General features: G+C 38.3%; 1 protein-coding gene across 1 annotated transcript in view; it reads left to right on the top strand.

Annotated features, from left to right (window-relative positions):
• Positions 1–4189, top strand: part of Pgm2 (phosphoglucomutase 2) — a 32759-nt gene extending 28570 nt beyond the window's left edge. The window contains exon 14 of the mRNA XM_026385908.2: positions 3535–4189. Coding sequence (XP_026241693.1) covers positions 3535–3637 — 103 coding nt within the window. The 3' untranslated portion in view covers positions 3638–4189. The remainder of the gene's footprint in view (positions 1–3534) is intronic.
• The last annotated feature ends 9591 nt before the right edge of the window (positions 4190–13780 follow it).

Below are 13780 nucleotides of genomic sequence, written 5' to 3'. Positions count from 1 at the left end.
CCCCTCACCTAGGACAGGGGTTGACACACTTCCTGTAAATAGTCAGATAGTGAACACCTCAGGTTTGCTGCCTGGGTGGTTCCTGCTGCAGTTGCTCAGCTGTGCTATTGCAGTGCAGAATCAACTGTATACACAAAGCAATGGATACTGTTGTATCCCAATAAAACTTTATTTACAAAAACAGGCCATGAGGCGTAGTTTGCTGACCCCAACCTAGACACGGGCTTTGTTAACATCTTGCGGTATTTGTTGTCTCTCACTATATGTTATATATATATATATATTTTTTATGAGCTATTTGAAAGTATACTTTCAAATGAGACTTCATTCCCAAATATTTCAATATGTATCTTCTAGGAACAAGGCCACTCTCTTAATATCCCAATGTTATTAGATGATAATTGTAGTAAGGAGGGTTTCAATAGCCAATAAAATAGAGATTTATTGCAAGGATTTATCTTAGGTCATTTTGGAGGCTGGTGAGGCACATTTGAGATCCATAGGGCAACTCTCCAGAAGGCAGGCTAGTGTTCTTAGGCATGGGTCCAAGTTGCAGTCACAGGTTAAATTCTTCAGGAAAAGCTTTTAATATCTTTTAGGATCTGACTCATCCAGATAGTCTAGGATACACTCCTTCATTTAAAGTCAACTGGTTTTAAAAGGTTAATCACATCTACAAAATACCTTCAAACTAACAACAAGTTAGTATTTGAATAACTGCGGGCAAAAGCATAGACAAATTCAAACTTGCCTGAAAGTCCCAAGTGTCATTTAGCTTACATGGTTTTTCATGATTTTAGAGAAAAACAAGTGCTATATAATACACTTCTATAAAGTGCTCCAGACTTAGATTTTCCAGAAAAGGGGATTCCTCATCCTGGTTTGAGTGGTCATAGATGGTGTCCTGTTGTTTTTTAAAATGTTGTGAAATTTTCTCACACTTTAATTTAAAAAATGGAACATTTTAGTGATTAGGATGAGGAATAGTAGACAAAATTTTTAAAAAAAAAATTTTTTTTAGTTGTAGACAGACAAAATACCTTTATTTTATTTATTTATTTTTATGTGGTGCTGAGGATACAACCCAGTGTCTCACATGTGCCAGGCAAGTACTCTACCGCTGAGCCACAACCTCAGCCCCAGTAAGACAATTTGGAAAGCAGTTTGGAGATTCCTGGGAAAGCTGGGAATGGAACCACCATTTGACCCTGCTATTGCCCTTCTCGGACTATTCCCTGAAGACCTTAAAAGAGCATGCTACAGGGATGCTGCCACATCGATGTTCATAGCAGCAGAATTCACAATAGCTAGACTGTGGAACCAACCCAGATGCCCTTCAATAGATGAATGGATAAAAAAAATGTGGCATCTATACACAATGGAGTACTATGCAGCAATAAAAAATGACAAAATCATAGAATTTGCAGGGAAATGGATGGCACTAGAGCAGATTATGCTTAGTGAAGCTAGTCAATCCCTAAAAAACAAATACCAAATGTCTTCTTTGATATAATGAGAGCAACTATGAACAGAGCAGGGAGGAAGAGCAGGAAGAAAAGATTAACATTAAACAGAGACATGAGATGGGAGGGAAAGGGAGAGAAAAGGGAAATTGCATGGAAATGAAGGGAGACCCTCATTGCTATACAATATTACATATAAGAGGTTGTGAGGGGAATGGGAAAATTAACAAGGAGAGAAATGAATTACAATAGATGGGGTAGAGAGAGAAGATGTGAGGGGAGGGGAGGGGGGATAGTAGGGGATAGGATAGGTAGCAGAATACAACAATTACTAATTGGGCATTATGTAAAATTGTGGATGTGTAACCGACGTGATTCTGCAATCTGCATTTGGGGTAAAATTGGGAGTTCATAACCCACTTCAATCTAATGTATGAAATATGATATGTCATGAGCTTTGTAATGTTGTGAACAACCAATAAAAAAAATTATTCTTAATAAAACATTGGCAAAACACAAAAAAAAAAAAAAGACAAAACTTTAGTTTTAGGAATTACAGTATCAGTAAGCCATATGCAGTAGTACTGATTTTTTTTTCCCCTACACAGAAGAAACACAATATCAGAAACATTACAAATCGGTGTGGAAAGGAATCAATATGCAAATGTGCCATAGCTTTAAAAACAAACTTGATTAATAAATAAGAAAGTAGTAAATTCACTGAGTTTTAGTTTTCGGTTTTGTGGGTTTTTTTAAATATAATTATTGTTTACCTTCTTGAGAACTATTATTTTCTTCAAAGCACATTTATGGAGAAGGAAAAAATTATAATTCATATGCATTTATGAAGCATAATTACTGTACATGTTGCCAATAGGGATAAAAATAATTATGATGATAGCTACATTTATTGAGGTCTTTGGACCAGGTTCTGTGCTAATTACTTTATATAATATATCTCAATCTGTACAACAACTCTCCTGAGAAGGTAAAGTCTTTATCTCAATTTTACAAATGAGGAATCTGGGCCTAAGAGAACCTAAGCCACTTGCCCAAGGGCACCTAACCAGTACCGGAGTACAGCCAGAATCAATGTCGGCAATGAAATTGATTGTTTTAATCGTACTGCCTAGCTATAGCAATGTAAAAATGACTTTACCTAATTACAGAAATTGCCATTTCCACTCAAATAAACTTTGCATATAAATTTTGCAGATAATCAAATATAAAGTAATTGACTGATGGAAAATGTGATGGTTTGAAGGGTTTAGTTTTCACGTTCAGCCTTGTGGTTTTAAGTGCTTAGAATCACTCACTAGACTCCATAAGCTGCTAGAAACCTGTTTAATTGTGAGTCCATTTATTTCTGTTGTTTACTTTCTAATGGTTTGCATAGAAATATTCCCTATTTGATCCTTGAAAACTTGATTTTCTTAGCATGATAATTGCCCTAGATTTTTTTTCCCTAGATTTGTTTATACTTTAGTGGTGATGATTTTGTTCTGGAGGTAGATAAATAATAAGAAAACACCGGGGGCCCATTTCTTGGTATTTGACTGCAGGCACCTGTGAGGAGGTTCCCACCTGAGTCCATTCTAGGAAGGCGGTTTCATAGCTTGAGGATAAGCATCTTCAGGAATATTTGAAGCCTGGGACACTGAGGTCTTCACAGAACTGTCATTCATAAATGAGTTAATAGCAATTGGGATCAAGAAGACTTACACTTTTAGGTATAGACACTATAGATCTTTTAGGGATGATAGGCCAAAATTTGTGTTTCTTGAAAAATCTTAGGAGAAGAGCAAGGGCTAGCTTTGTTTATAGTCAAGAACTTAGAAAAACCTTTAGGGAAAATAATACATGTTGTCTCATGGGATTTTTCTGCCTAAGTCAACAAATGTGTTCCCATGAATAGTCACTGGAGTTCTGGTTTTTTTTTTTTTGTTTTTTTTTTTTCTGATTTAGTCCCTCTCTTAAAGTTAGATTTCATGCCACTTGGTCCATGAAGGGAGCTTTTAATATGTTCTTAGGAATAATCCATTAATCTGGATTTTTCCTCCTTATTTTTCAGTGATCCTGAGCAGCTAAAGAAGGAACTGAATGAACTAGTCAATGCTATTGAAGAAAATTTTTTCCAGCCACAAAAGTATAATCTGCAGCCAAAATCAGAGTGAATTTCAGCCTTGGACATAACCACATTTACCTCCAACTAAACTGAACTGGATTTCCCCCCCCCCCCAGTACTGGGGATTGAACCCAGGGCCTTATGCATACTAGGCAAATGCTCTACCACTGAGTTATATCCCCAATACTTTTTAAACTTGATTTCTTTAACCAATATTTTTGAAGACCAAATGAATCACATTATCACTATAAAAGTATTTGTATATTTTAAACAGATCTACATTCCTCATTGCTTCATGTTTGATCCTTAAGGTGACTAAAGAAAAGATAACCTAGCAAACTAACATCCCTATTAAAATGTTAAGCTTGGGCATTTTCTGAATTTTTACAATTTTAAAAATAAATAATTTTCAAAAACCAGATTGTAATCAATATGCCTTAATTTGCATAAATGTGTTTTCTGTTGAAATAATCAAAAACCTTGTACAATTATTAAATTCTGGGATGTCATATGTAGGGTAGCCATGTTTTTGGTATATGTACATATATGTTTCTATCAGTTACTTATAAATTAAAATAATAGGTCAAATGTTTGTATTCATGTTTGGGAAAATACAATTCACTGAAACCCATAAAGTGAAACAAAATGTACTTTAAAAATGCAAGGCTTTTTTTTTCCTTTTATTTTATTTATTTACTTGTTTATTTTAGTACTAAGGATTGAACCCAGGGCCTCGTACATGCTAAGCAAGTGCTGTATACTGAACTGAAATACATCTCCAGACCCTTTCTTTTATTAAAGCAAATGGTGCCATTGTTATTATTAATGGTTACTAACAGGTTTAAAACAATGAAGATGTATAATACTATTGACAGTCATTTTGCTAAAGTCAGGGGAGAAGATAATTTATATCTTCATGATGCACAGTTTATGTTCTACCAGAACTCTTAAATCTATATTCAATGTATTCTATCAGTTTTATTGCAGAAGCCATAGTTATTTCTGGCTTATGTTTTCTGGTTTCGGACTATTCTCTAGGGAAAAAAAAACGAAAACAAAAAACAAGTTAGGTCTGTGTTCTCTATAACCCCTTTGAGCACATATCCTGAACTGGTTCTCAGAGTTTGTGTCTGAGATGATTAAGACTCAGTCCTACTATGCAGCGCTCACAGTCTAATCCAAATTGTGACAAGTAACAACAGAACTTGCAAATTCTATCCAAGAGTTATTGGCGAGTACTAGGTATTTGAAGTGCAGAGTTCCCTCTGCCCAGAGAAACCTCACAAAAGGGGCAGTGGGGAGCAGCTTCGGAAGTGGGGAGCAGATTCGGAAGTGAAGAGCAGCTGGGAGGACAGAGCCTTCCCAGTTCAGAGCAGCATCAATACATGCAGAGGAGCTGGCAGGTGTGGGAGAGAGGGACAGGGAAACAGGACTCGATGAATCTTCAGGATGCACCCCACTTCTCTGCCACTCACACAATGAATGATCCTGTTGGACCAAGGGGGGATCCCACCTCCCAACTCAGGTTCTTATCTGTATTACTAAGAAATAGCACACTGTGGATGCTCATTATGTATTTCTTAACTTATTCCTGTTATGGGATAGAAGGTAGTGCCCACTACCTGGTCCATAAAGCTCAAAGCAAAAAGACCCCTGGGTTTTATTCTTGGCCTACAGGGAGCCAGCCCTGTGACCTTGGTCAACTCACTTAACCTTACAAAGTCTCAGTTTTATCATTTTTAAAGACTTTCTTTTAAGTATAGTTTTAGTTAGTTTTATAGCAAAATTGAAAGGAAGGTACAGAGATACCCCATATACTCCTTACCCCTACACAAGTATAGGCTCCCCCTTTCTCAGCATTCCCTGCTGGAGTGTACCTTTATTACAGTGAATCTACACACATGATTATCAAGCAAACGATGGAGACAGTAAAGACAGTGAGTACCAGGGGTTGAGGGCAGGTGGGATGAACAGACAGAGCACAGAGGATTTTTAGGGCAGTGAAAAGATCATTCTATGCTATTATGGTGGAGGATATATGTCATTAAACATTTATCCAAACCGATAAAAGGTACAACACCAAGAGTGAACCCAATGTAAATGATGAACTCTGGGTGATAATTTTGTCATTTTTAAAATGAAGAAATTTCACTACATGGTCTCTGAGGTCATTTCATGTTGCAGGTCTTTAAATTATGTAGAAATCCATAAGAGCAACTATCAGCACCAAAACATCACTGGCAATTCCCTCTGGCAAAATGCTTAGCTAGCCCTCTTATAAGACCTAACGTCTCAAAGAGGGGAAAATATTCTGTACCAAAATAGGATGATGGCCTTGTGCTCACACCTTCCCTTGCCTTGCAGAGTGGAGGATGTGTGTGGTCAGACTGGAGACAGGTGAGACAGGGTCACATGGCATGCAGATGTCTCACAAAGTGGTTGCAAGAGTCAGTGGTCACCAGCCTCTGCTCAGGACTGAACTGTCACACAGCCCAATCTTCATCCTAATCACTAAACTTGCCTGGGGAGATCTCCTAACTTGAGCACAGAGGTGGCAGTCCGTTTTTCTCTTGGTGCTTAGAAAGATCAAGTCCCAAGTTACCTAAGAGTCTGACTTGCAGGAGGAAATGCAGGCCAACTGTTTTTACTTTTATTCTTTGTGGTCTCTGAAGTAACAGCTGTTCCTCTTTAAGAACCATTGGGATTGTCTCATTGATCTATATCTGAAATCATGATGCTATTAAGGGAAAGTATTGTTATTTCATTGGCATTGGAAGATTGTGTGGTTTTAAAAAAATGCGTTCTTTAAGGGACAGAATAGATATGTATATCCTGCTTTGAAGAGATTTTGAAAGAAGAACATCTAAATTACATATATGATTTCTACATCCCAAAGACAGCTTCCTCAGAGTTAATTGTGCTCTCATTCATGTTATTGTTTGGTTCTGGAATGTTCTCAAAGTCTCATGTGTTGAAGGCTTGGTCCTCAATGCAGTGATGTTCCGAGGTAGGACCTTGGGAAGTGACTGGATCATGCGGGCTCTGACCTCGTGAGTGGATTAACCCATTGATACCTGAGTGGGCTGCTGGGAGGTGGTGGAAACTAGAGGTGGAAGGGCATGGAAGAAGAAAGTAGGTTAGTGGGGGTGTGCCCTGGAAAGGCATTTCTTGTCCCCAAGCCTTTCTCTCTCTTCTGCTTCCTGGCTGCCATGAGCTGAGCCACACCCTTTCCTCTGCCACATCCTTCCACCGTGATGCTCTGCCTCACCTCAAGTCCAGAGCAATGGAGCCAGTCGACCCTGGACTGAGACCTCTGAAGGTCGGTGAGCAAAAAGGAATCTTTCTCCCTCTAAGTTGTTCATGTCAGGCCTTTTACTCACATCAGTTCACATGTTCACTAATTGGGCCATATTTGAATTCTGCCAGACACTTTTCTGGATTCTGATACAAACAGTGTCCTGATCTCAAATGTAGGCAAGCAAGAGAAATGCACAGGTAGGCAAATAATATCCCATAACATGCTGCCCTGCAATAAGAAGGCCCTTGAATCATCAGCAAGCAGGTCTGAAATGCCCCTTCTTGAACTTGTGTCTTTCAAGTTCAAACACCTGACATTTGTGTTTAAAGCAAAGTGACTCTGTGAAGCCATTGGCATATCATTTTTCTGCATCATTCCTTTTTTCCATTCTTACTACAAGAATAGTTGTAGAGACTAACTCAATCATTAGAAGCAAGATTTCACGCTCTTGGTCAGATGAGAATCAAAGTTTAAAATAACATTACTTGTTCTATAGAGTGCTCCCTGAAAGCAAAGCATACTCAGATTCATTGGACAAGAAGGAAGACTGTTTGGGGAGATGAAGAGCTCCAGCTGACTGGGGCCCTGTCCATTGTCATCTGGATGAAGAGCAGGGTTGAGGGATATGGGCTTTTTTGACCTGGCTCCCTTGGTAGTCCCTCAAAAATAAAATTTGAGAAACAAAGCTGTCATCCACCTCCCATGTAGGTTCAGCTATACCACTGTATGTAGGTTGGGCCCAACTTTGGTACAGAATGGAGTTGGACGTACAAACTGAAGAGCCAGCTCCTGGTCTAACCAGCTTTTTGAAACCCTTGCAAAACGGTGTTATGTAACTTGTAAAGGGAAGTGAGGAGGGTGAGTTTTAGATGACAGAGCCGGATTAGGTCCTTAAAGTACACTGTTCTGAACTCTCACCTTCACTGGGAAAGGGCAGTTTTGTAAAAATCTCTAGGTGGCAAGAGTGGAGCGTCGCTCTCTCTTTTATTAGCGTTCCCTGGTTTTAGTGAAGCACAAGTGAACTGTGGAGGAGGCCGGTCATCTCCATGAGCTTCGCAGGCTTCCTTCTTTCCCTTCCTAGCCCTGGGTGGGCTCATTCCCCATGGTGTTATTTATTGTCCTCTGCCCCCTGGGAGCTTCTGTATCATCTTGGCTATCGTGGGACCACAGACATCCCTACTATGCTCTGACCTGATGGTATCAGTACTTTCATGCTTGGACTCTTTTCAGTCAGATGTCCTCAAGCTGCATCGAAAGTAGCCTGGACCCAAATCAGTTTTCCCCACTCCGTTGCCCATGGCCATTTACTATGATGTACTCTGCACGGACCCCTGCCCAGAATCTTGAGTGCTTCCCACATCTGATTTTCACCTGTCTTTCTTATTGTGAGAATTTACTCTTGTTTATTCTTATTATGGACCATTTAAAACTTACTCAAAGAATGATACCTGTTACCCAGCTATAGCAAAAATTTCTATTCATGGCCAATATTGTTACATCTATTTCTCCCTCTATCCCCATCTTACCAAGGAACCATTCTTACTAGGGACAAGCAAATCCCAGACTTGTCATTGTAATATTTCAGTATGTCTAAATATTTCAGTATGTGTCTATAAAAGATATATGATCTTGTTCACATATACATACACATAATCACACTACTATTGACACACCAAAATATATTGACAATTAATACCAAATACCTTGTCAATGTGTACATTTCCCCATTTGTGTCCCATTCTATTTAAACTACTTGGATTAGGGTTCAAATAGTGTCCACTCATTGTATTTGACTCATCAGCCTCTTTAATCTCTTTCAGTCTAGAAGTTCCTTACTCCTTTTCTTTTTCTTATAATTTATTCTAAAGTACCTAATTTGTCCCTAGGGTCTCCCACATTTTTTGTTCTGCTTATTCTCTGCTCATGGGTGTAGCATGTTCTTCTGTGCCCTATATTTCCTGCCAACTAGTCCAGTTAGACTGAGAAACATGATCTGATTCAGGTTTGATTTTTTTAGCAAGAACATTTATTGTAGAGAGTGGTGATTTGAATCAAATCATGACCTTTGATTCTCTTGTGTCTATGTTTTTGCTAGAGCTGACTATGCAAAAGTGCAGGTCAAGATGCCCCAGTTGCTAACGTAAGCCAGGGGTGGCTATGTGCACAGGTGCACAGCTTGATCAGTCGAGGCCTTGAGTTCGGCACCTTCTCCCAGGAATAGAGAATTCTGAGCAAAAGAAGATGACCCTAATGTCTCGCCATTCCTGCATCCTTTAGATTGCCTGCTTTGCTGAAACTTTCCCACAATTAACCTTTTGATAAAACCTTTGTAATAAACTTGCTGAGCTAGCTCTTATCCAGGCTTGATGACCTACCTGGCCCCAGCTTTTTACTGTTATGTGTGTCTGTTTGTCTTTTCTTCATCCCCCATCACTCCTGCGTGTCCAGTTATCTCCTTAACTAACAGCCAGAATCCAGGAGAGATGAGAGGGCCTCAGCACTTGATGGAAGCACATAGTGTGGCACTCACCGCATTCCTAGTTGTTTCGTAGCCCTAAAGATTAGCAATCACCAGCCACTGTGTCCACTCCTGCTCCGCCCTACATAATGAAAGGGTGATCAGTCAAAGGCAATGGGATTCAATTAAAAAGAGAAGATGGATCAATGTGTCTGGTATCACTCATACAATTTATAGAATAATACCAGCCTGGCAGGCTCCCCAAGCAGGGGCAGGCGGAGCTGATGGACTGTTTCATGCAGGTTAGTAATTTCTAACGACCCTCATGAAAGGACTTGAAGCATTGAGAGCTCTACTGGGTTTCAGTCTTTCGAAGTTTCCTTTTGATGACTCATCTATTCTAGAACAAAATTACACTGTTTTGCTGTTATGAAGACCAACAGAGAAGGAAAACATGAGCAAGGTGTTGAGAATCTCAGAGATCTGGCAAAGACTGCTCAAGTGGATCAGCCACATCCTAGATACCACCAGAAGTCAGAGGGAAGATGAGACTCCTCCTTTGGAGGGCTTGTGCTCTGATGTGAAACCCAGAATGAGAACCCCAGTCTTTGTTGGTAAGGCACGCAAGAGATTTAAATGAGGATAAGTTTGTGCGCTTTGTGAGAAGGGGGTAGTCATTAGAGATCTATGTTGGTCAGAACAGAGAGCAGGCACGTGGTACCTGTTGTGCAGAAAATACTCACAGAAAGCTGTTGAACTGTGTGATGGCCTTGAACTTTGCCCTGGACTGTGCGTTTCTGTGTCAAGCAATAAGTTGAATGGACCCCACAAAGTCATACAAAGGCAAAGCTTCTGAGAGAAGTCTCTGAAGTCACCCAGAGATTGGTCAGTGTCATTCCCTATTAGCTGTGCTCTATCACAATATCATCTCTATCATCTCTAACAACTAGATCTGAGGGTTTGGCTTTTTCCAGAATCGCCAGCTGGCAACACAGGCCAGAGGTAGGCTGATGAGTGGAAACCTAAAATAGAGAACTGAACCTACAGTTGAATGGTCAGATCTTGTGCATGAAACAGACTCAGAATTTATGGCCAATGCATTCATTTTATTTGGGAAATATTGACTGTGAGGAAACACAAAGTGAATATTTTACTTTCTGAATTTAGAACTCAAAGGAATGGAGAAATATTAGGTTTTTGCTCATAAAAGGTATTAAACTCTACATGCTGTTCTGTCACTGCTTTTTAGCCCTAGTTAAAAGGTGGACATCCCCAATCAGGGCATAGTGGCACACACATGTAATCCCAGCAATTCGGGAAGTTCAGGCAGGAGGATCACATGTTCAAGGCCAGCCTGGGCAACTTCATGAGACCCTGTCTCACAATAGAATAAAAAGGGCTGAGGATGTAGCTCAGTGGTAGAGCTTTTGACTAGCATGAGCGATGCCCTGGCTTCAATACTTAGCACTATTAAATAAGTAATTAAATAAAAATGGACATTCTAGTTGTTTCTAATTTTTATTAATATAATATTGCAATTAATAACATTTTATATCCATTTTCCTCCCATTCTAGTATGGGATAAATTCTGTTGCAAAAGCTAACATTTTTTTTGTTGCAAAGATGGCAGGAGATGATCTAGGTGAAAATATTTTATAAATTGCAAGTGTTAAGTATGACTATCATTGTACAAATGGACAAATTAGATTTATAAACTATACTCATAACTACCTATTTAATGAGTACAGTTCTGTTTTAGAAAAATCTTTCTACTGTCCTGTTTCCCAGGAGTTGACAGTAATCATTAAAAAGAAAAAATCAGTATCATTTCTAATATTTGCCAACCATATACCTGTTGGGGTTTAATACGTAAGGAACTCATACAATTCAATATCAAAAAAATCAAATTTAAAAATTATGAATAGACATTCCCAAAGAAGACATCCAGATGGCCAAAAAGTATATAAAAAGATGCTCAACATCACTAATTATGAGGGAAATGAAAATCAAAAACCACCAAGAGACATCACCTATTATGGCAATTATCAAAATGATGAGCTAAGTATTTGTCGGGATACAGACAAAAGGGAACCCTTGTATACCCGTTGGTGGAAATGTAAATTTGTATAGCCATTAGAGAAAACTGATAAAGATTCCTCAAGAAATTAAAAACAGAATTACCATATGATTCAGCAATCCCACTTTAGGGAATATATCTGAAAGAAATGAAAATAGAACAGGTGTCTGCACTCCCATGTTTATTATAGCATTATTCACAATGGACAAGACATGGAAGCAACGTGTGGCTGTTGGGAGATGAACAAATGGACAAAGAAATTGTGGATTATATATATACAGAGGAACTTTACTCAGCTTTAAAGAAAAAAGTCTTGCCATTCATAACCACATGGACGAATCCAGAAGACATTATAGTAAGTAAATACCAACCAGAGGCTAACAGACAAAAACTGTATGGTGACACCTATATACGGACTCCAAAAATATCAAACTGATATAAAAGGTTGGGTGGGCAAGGGAATCAAAGGAAATGTCAGTCCAAGGATATAAACTTTCAATTATACAATATATAAGCTCTGGGGATCTAATATACAGCATGGTGCTATGATTATCAATACAGTATTGTATACTTGAAGTAGATCTGAAAAGTTTTCACCACACATGCAAAAAAAAAAAAAAGGAAAAAACATGATTGATAGGTACACTAATTTGATTATGGAAATCATTTCATAATATTTAAGTATATCAAATCATCCTATTGTACATCTTAAATTTATACCATTATGCTGTACAATTATACCTTAATTAAGCTGGAAAAAGAAATATCATTTCTATGTGACTCACCACACCGGTAGGAGTTGAGATTGGGTTTCAGGTGCGACTTCACTGCTTTCTGTGTGATATCGACATGCGACTTGACGTCTCTAAACCTCATTTTTGGGCTGGGGAGGTAAATCAGGGTTAGAACACTTGCCTAGCATGTACAAGGCCCTGGCTTTCTTTAAAAAAAAATGTAATTCTCATTTTCCTCTTCTTTATTGGGAATAGAATCAAAAAATATATATATTTTTTTGAGGTGGAGGTCCTAGGGATTAAGCCCAGAAGCACTTTACCATGAGCTATATCCCCAGCACTTTTTATTTTTAATTTTTAAGACAGGGTCTCACTAAATTGCTTAGGGCCTTGCTAAGTTGCTAAGGTGGGCCTTGCTAAGTTGCTGAGGCTGGCCTTGAACTTAGAATTCTCCAGCCTCAGCCTCCCAAGCTCCTGGGATTATACACATGTGCCATTGTACCCAGCTCAAATTATTCTTTTCAAAATAATTTTTAAAAACATTTTTCAATTGCCTTAAATAATGTACAATACTAATCAGTAACTAAGGAGGAAATGAAGATCATCCAAAGAAACTATTTATTGTAACCTATGAGGCATCAGGCCCCTTGTATGGCATAGAGGTGTAGCCATTTTTGTTCCTCCCTAGATAAAAGTTTGTCTGGGGAAAAAAATGATAATCTCCCTAAGGAATAATTGGGGGAAAATACAGATTTATATAAAATACAAAGTTGTTTTACAATTCTGGAGTGATAAAGATCTTTCTAACCATGACTCAAGTAATGAGAGTAAGGACTTAAAAATTCGTCTATGTTAAATAAAAATATTCTGCAACAAACTGGAGAAATGTTTGCGATTTGTGTCACAAAGAGCTTATCTCCCTAATGTAAAAAAGATCCCCTAGTTATCAATGACACAAAGTATTAAGAAAAAGGGCAAATGATACAGATAGTTCACGAAGAGGAAACACAAATGATTCTGAAATATGTTAGCCAATCAAAAAAACCAAATACCGAATGTTTTCTCTGATATAAGGAGGCTGATTCATAGTGGGGTAGGGAGGGGGAGCGTGGAAGGAATAGAGGAACTCTAGATAGGGCAGAGGGGTGGGAGGGGAAGGGAGAGGGCAGGGGGTTAGAAATGATGGTAGAATGTGATGGACATTATTATCCAAAGTACATGTATGAAGGCATGAATTGGTGAAATATACTTTGTATACAACCCAAGATATAAAAAATTGTGCTGAATATGTGTAATAAAAATTGTAATGCATTTAGCTGTCATTTATAAATAAAAAAAGAGAATTGTTTTACTCTTAGCTTCCTGTGCCATTTTAGATGTATATTCCATTTCCATTCTTTCTGAATTTACTTTTAAAGTCCTAACATATATACCTGCTTAATCAAGTCCAAAGTTAATAATTTTCCTATCCTTCACCCAAACAATACAGGAATTTAATTTTTGCTTAGATAATATCGAAATGATGAAAAACTCAAAATTGAAAATATAGTGAAAAATCTCTCTCCTGATTCACATCCACCCAGTTCCCATGAATTAAGGAAATCATCTTTGCCAATTTCAAGTGT

This window comes from Urocitellus parryii, chromosome 10 (assembly GCF_045843805.1).
Source record: "Urocitellus parryii isolate mUroPar1 chromosome 10, mUroPar1.hap1, whole genome shotgun sequence".
Taxonomy (NCBI): domain Eukaryota; kingdom Metazoa; phylum Chordata; class Mammalia; order Rodentia; family Sciuridae; genus Urocitellus; species Urocitellus parryii.
The sequence above is the reverse complement of the archived record's forward strand: the minus strand, read 5'-3'. Positions and strand labels throughout refer to the sequence as shown.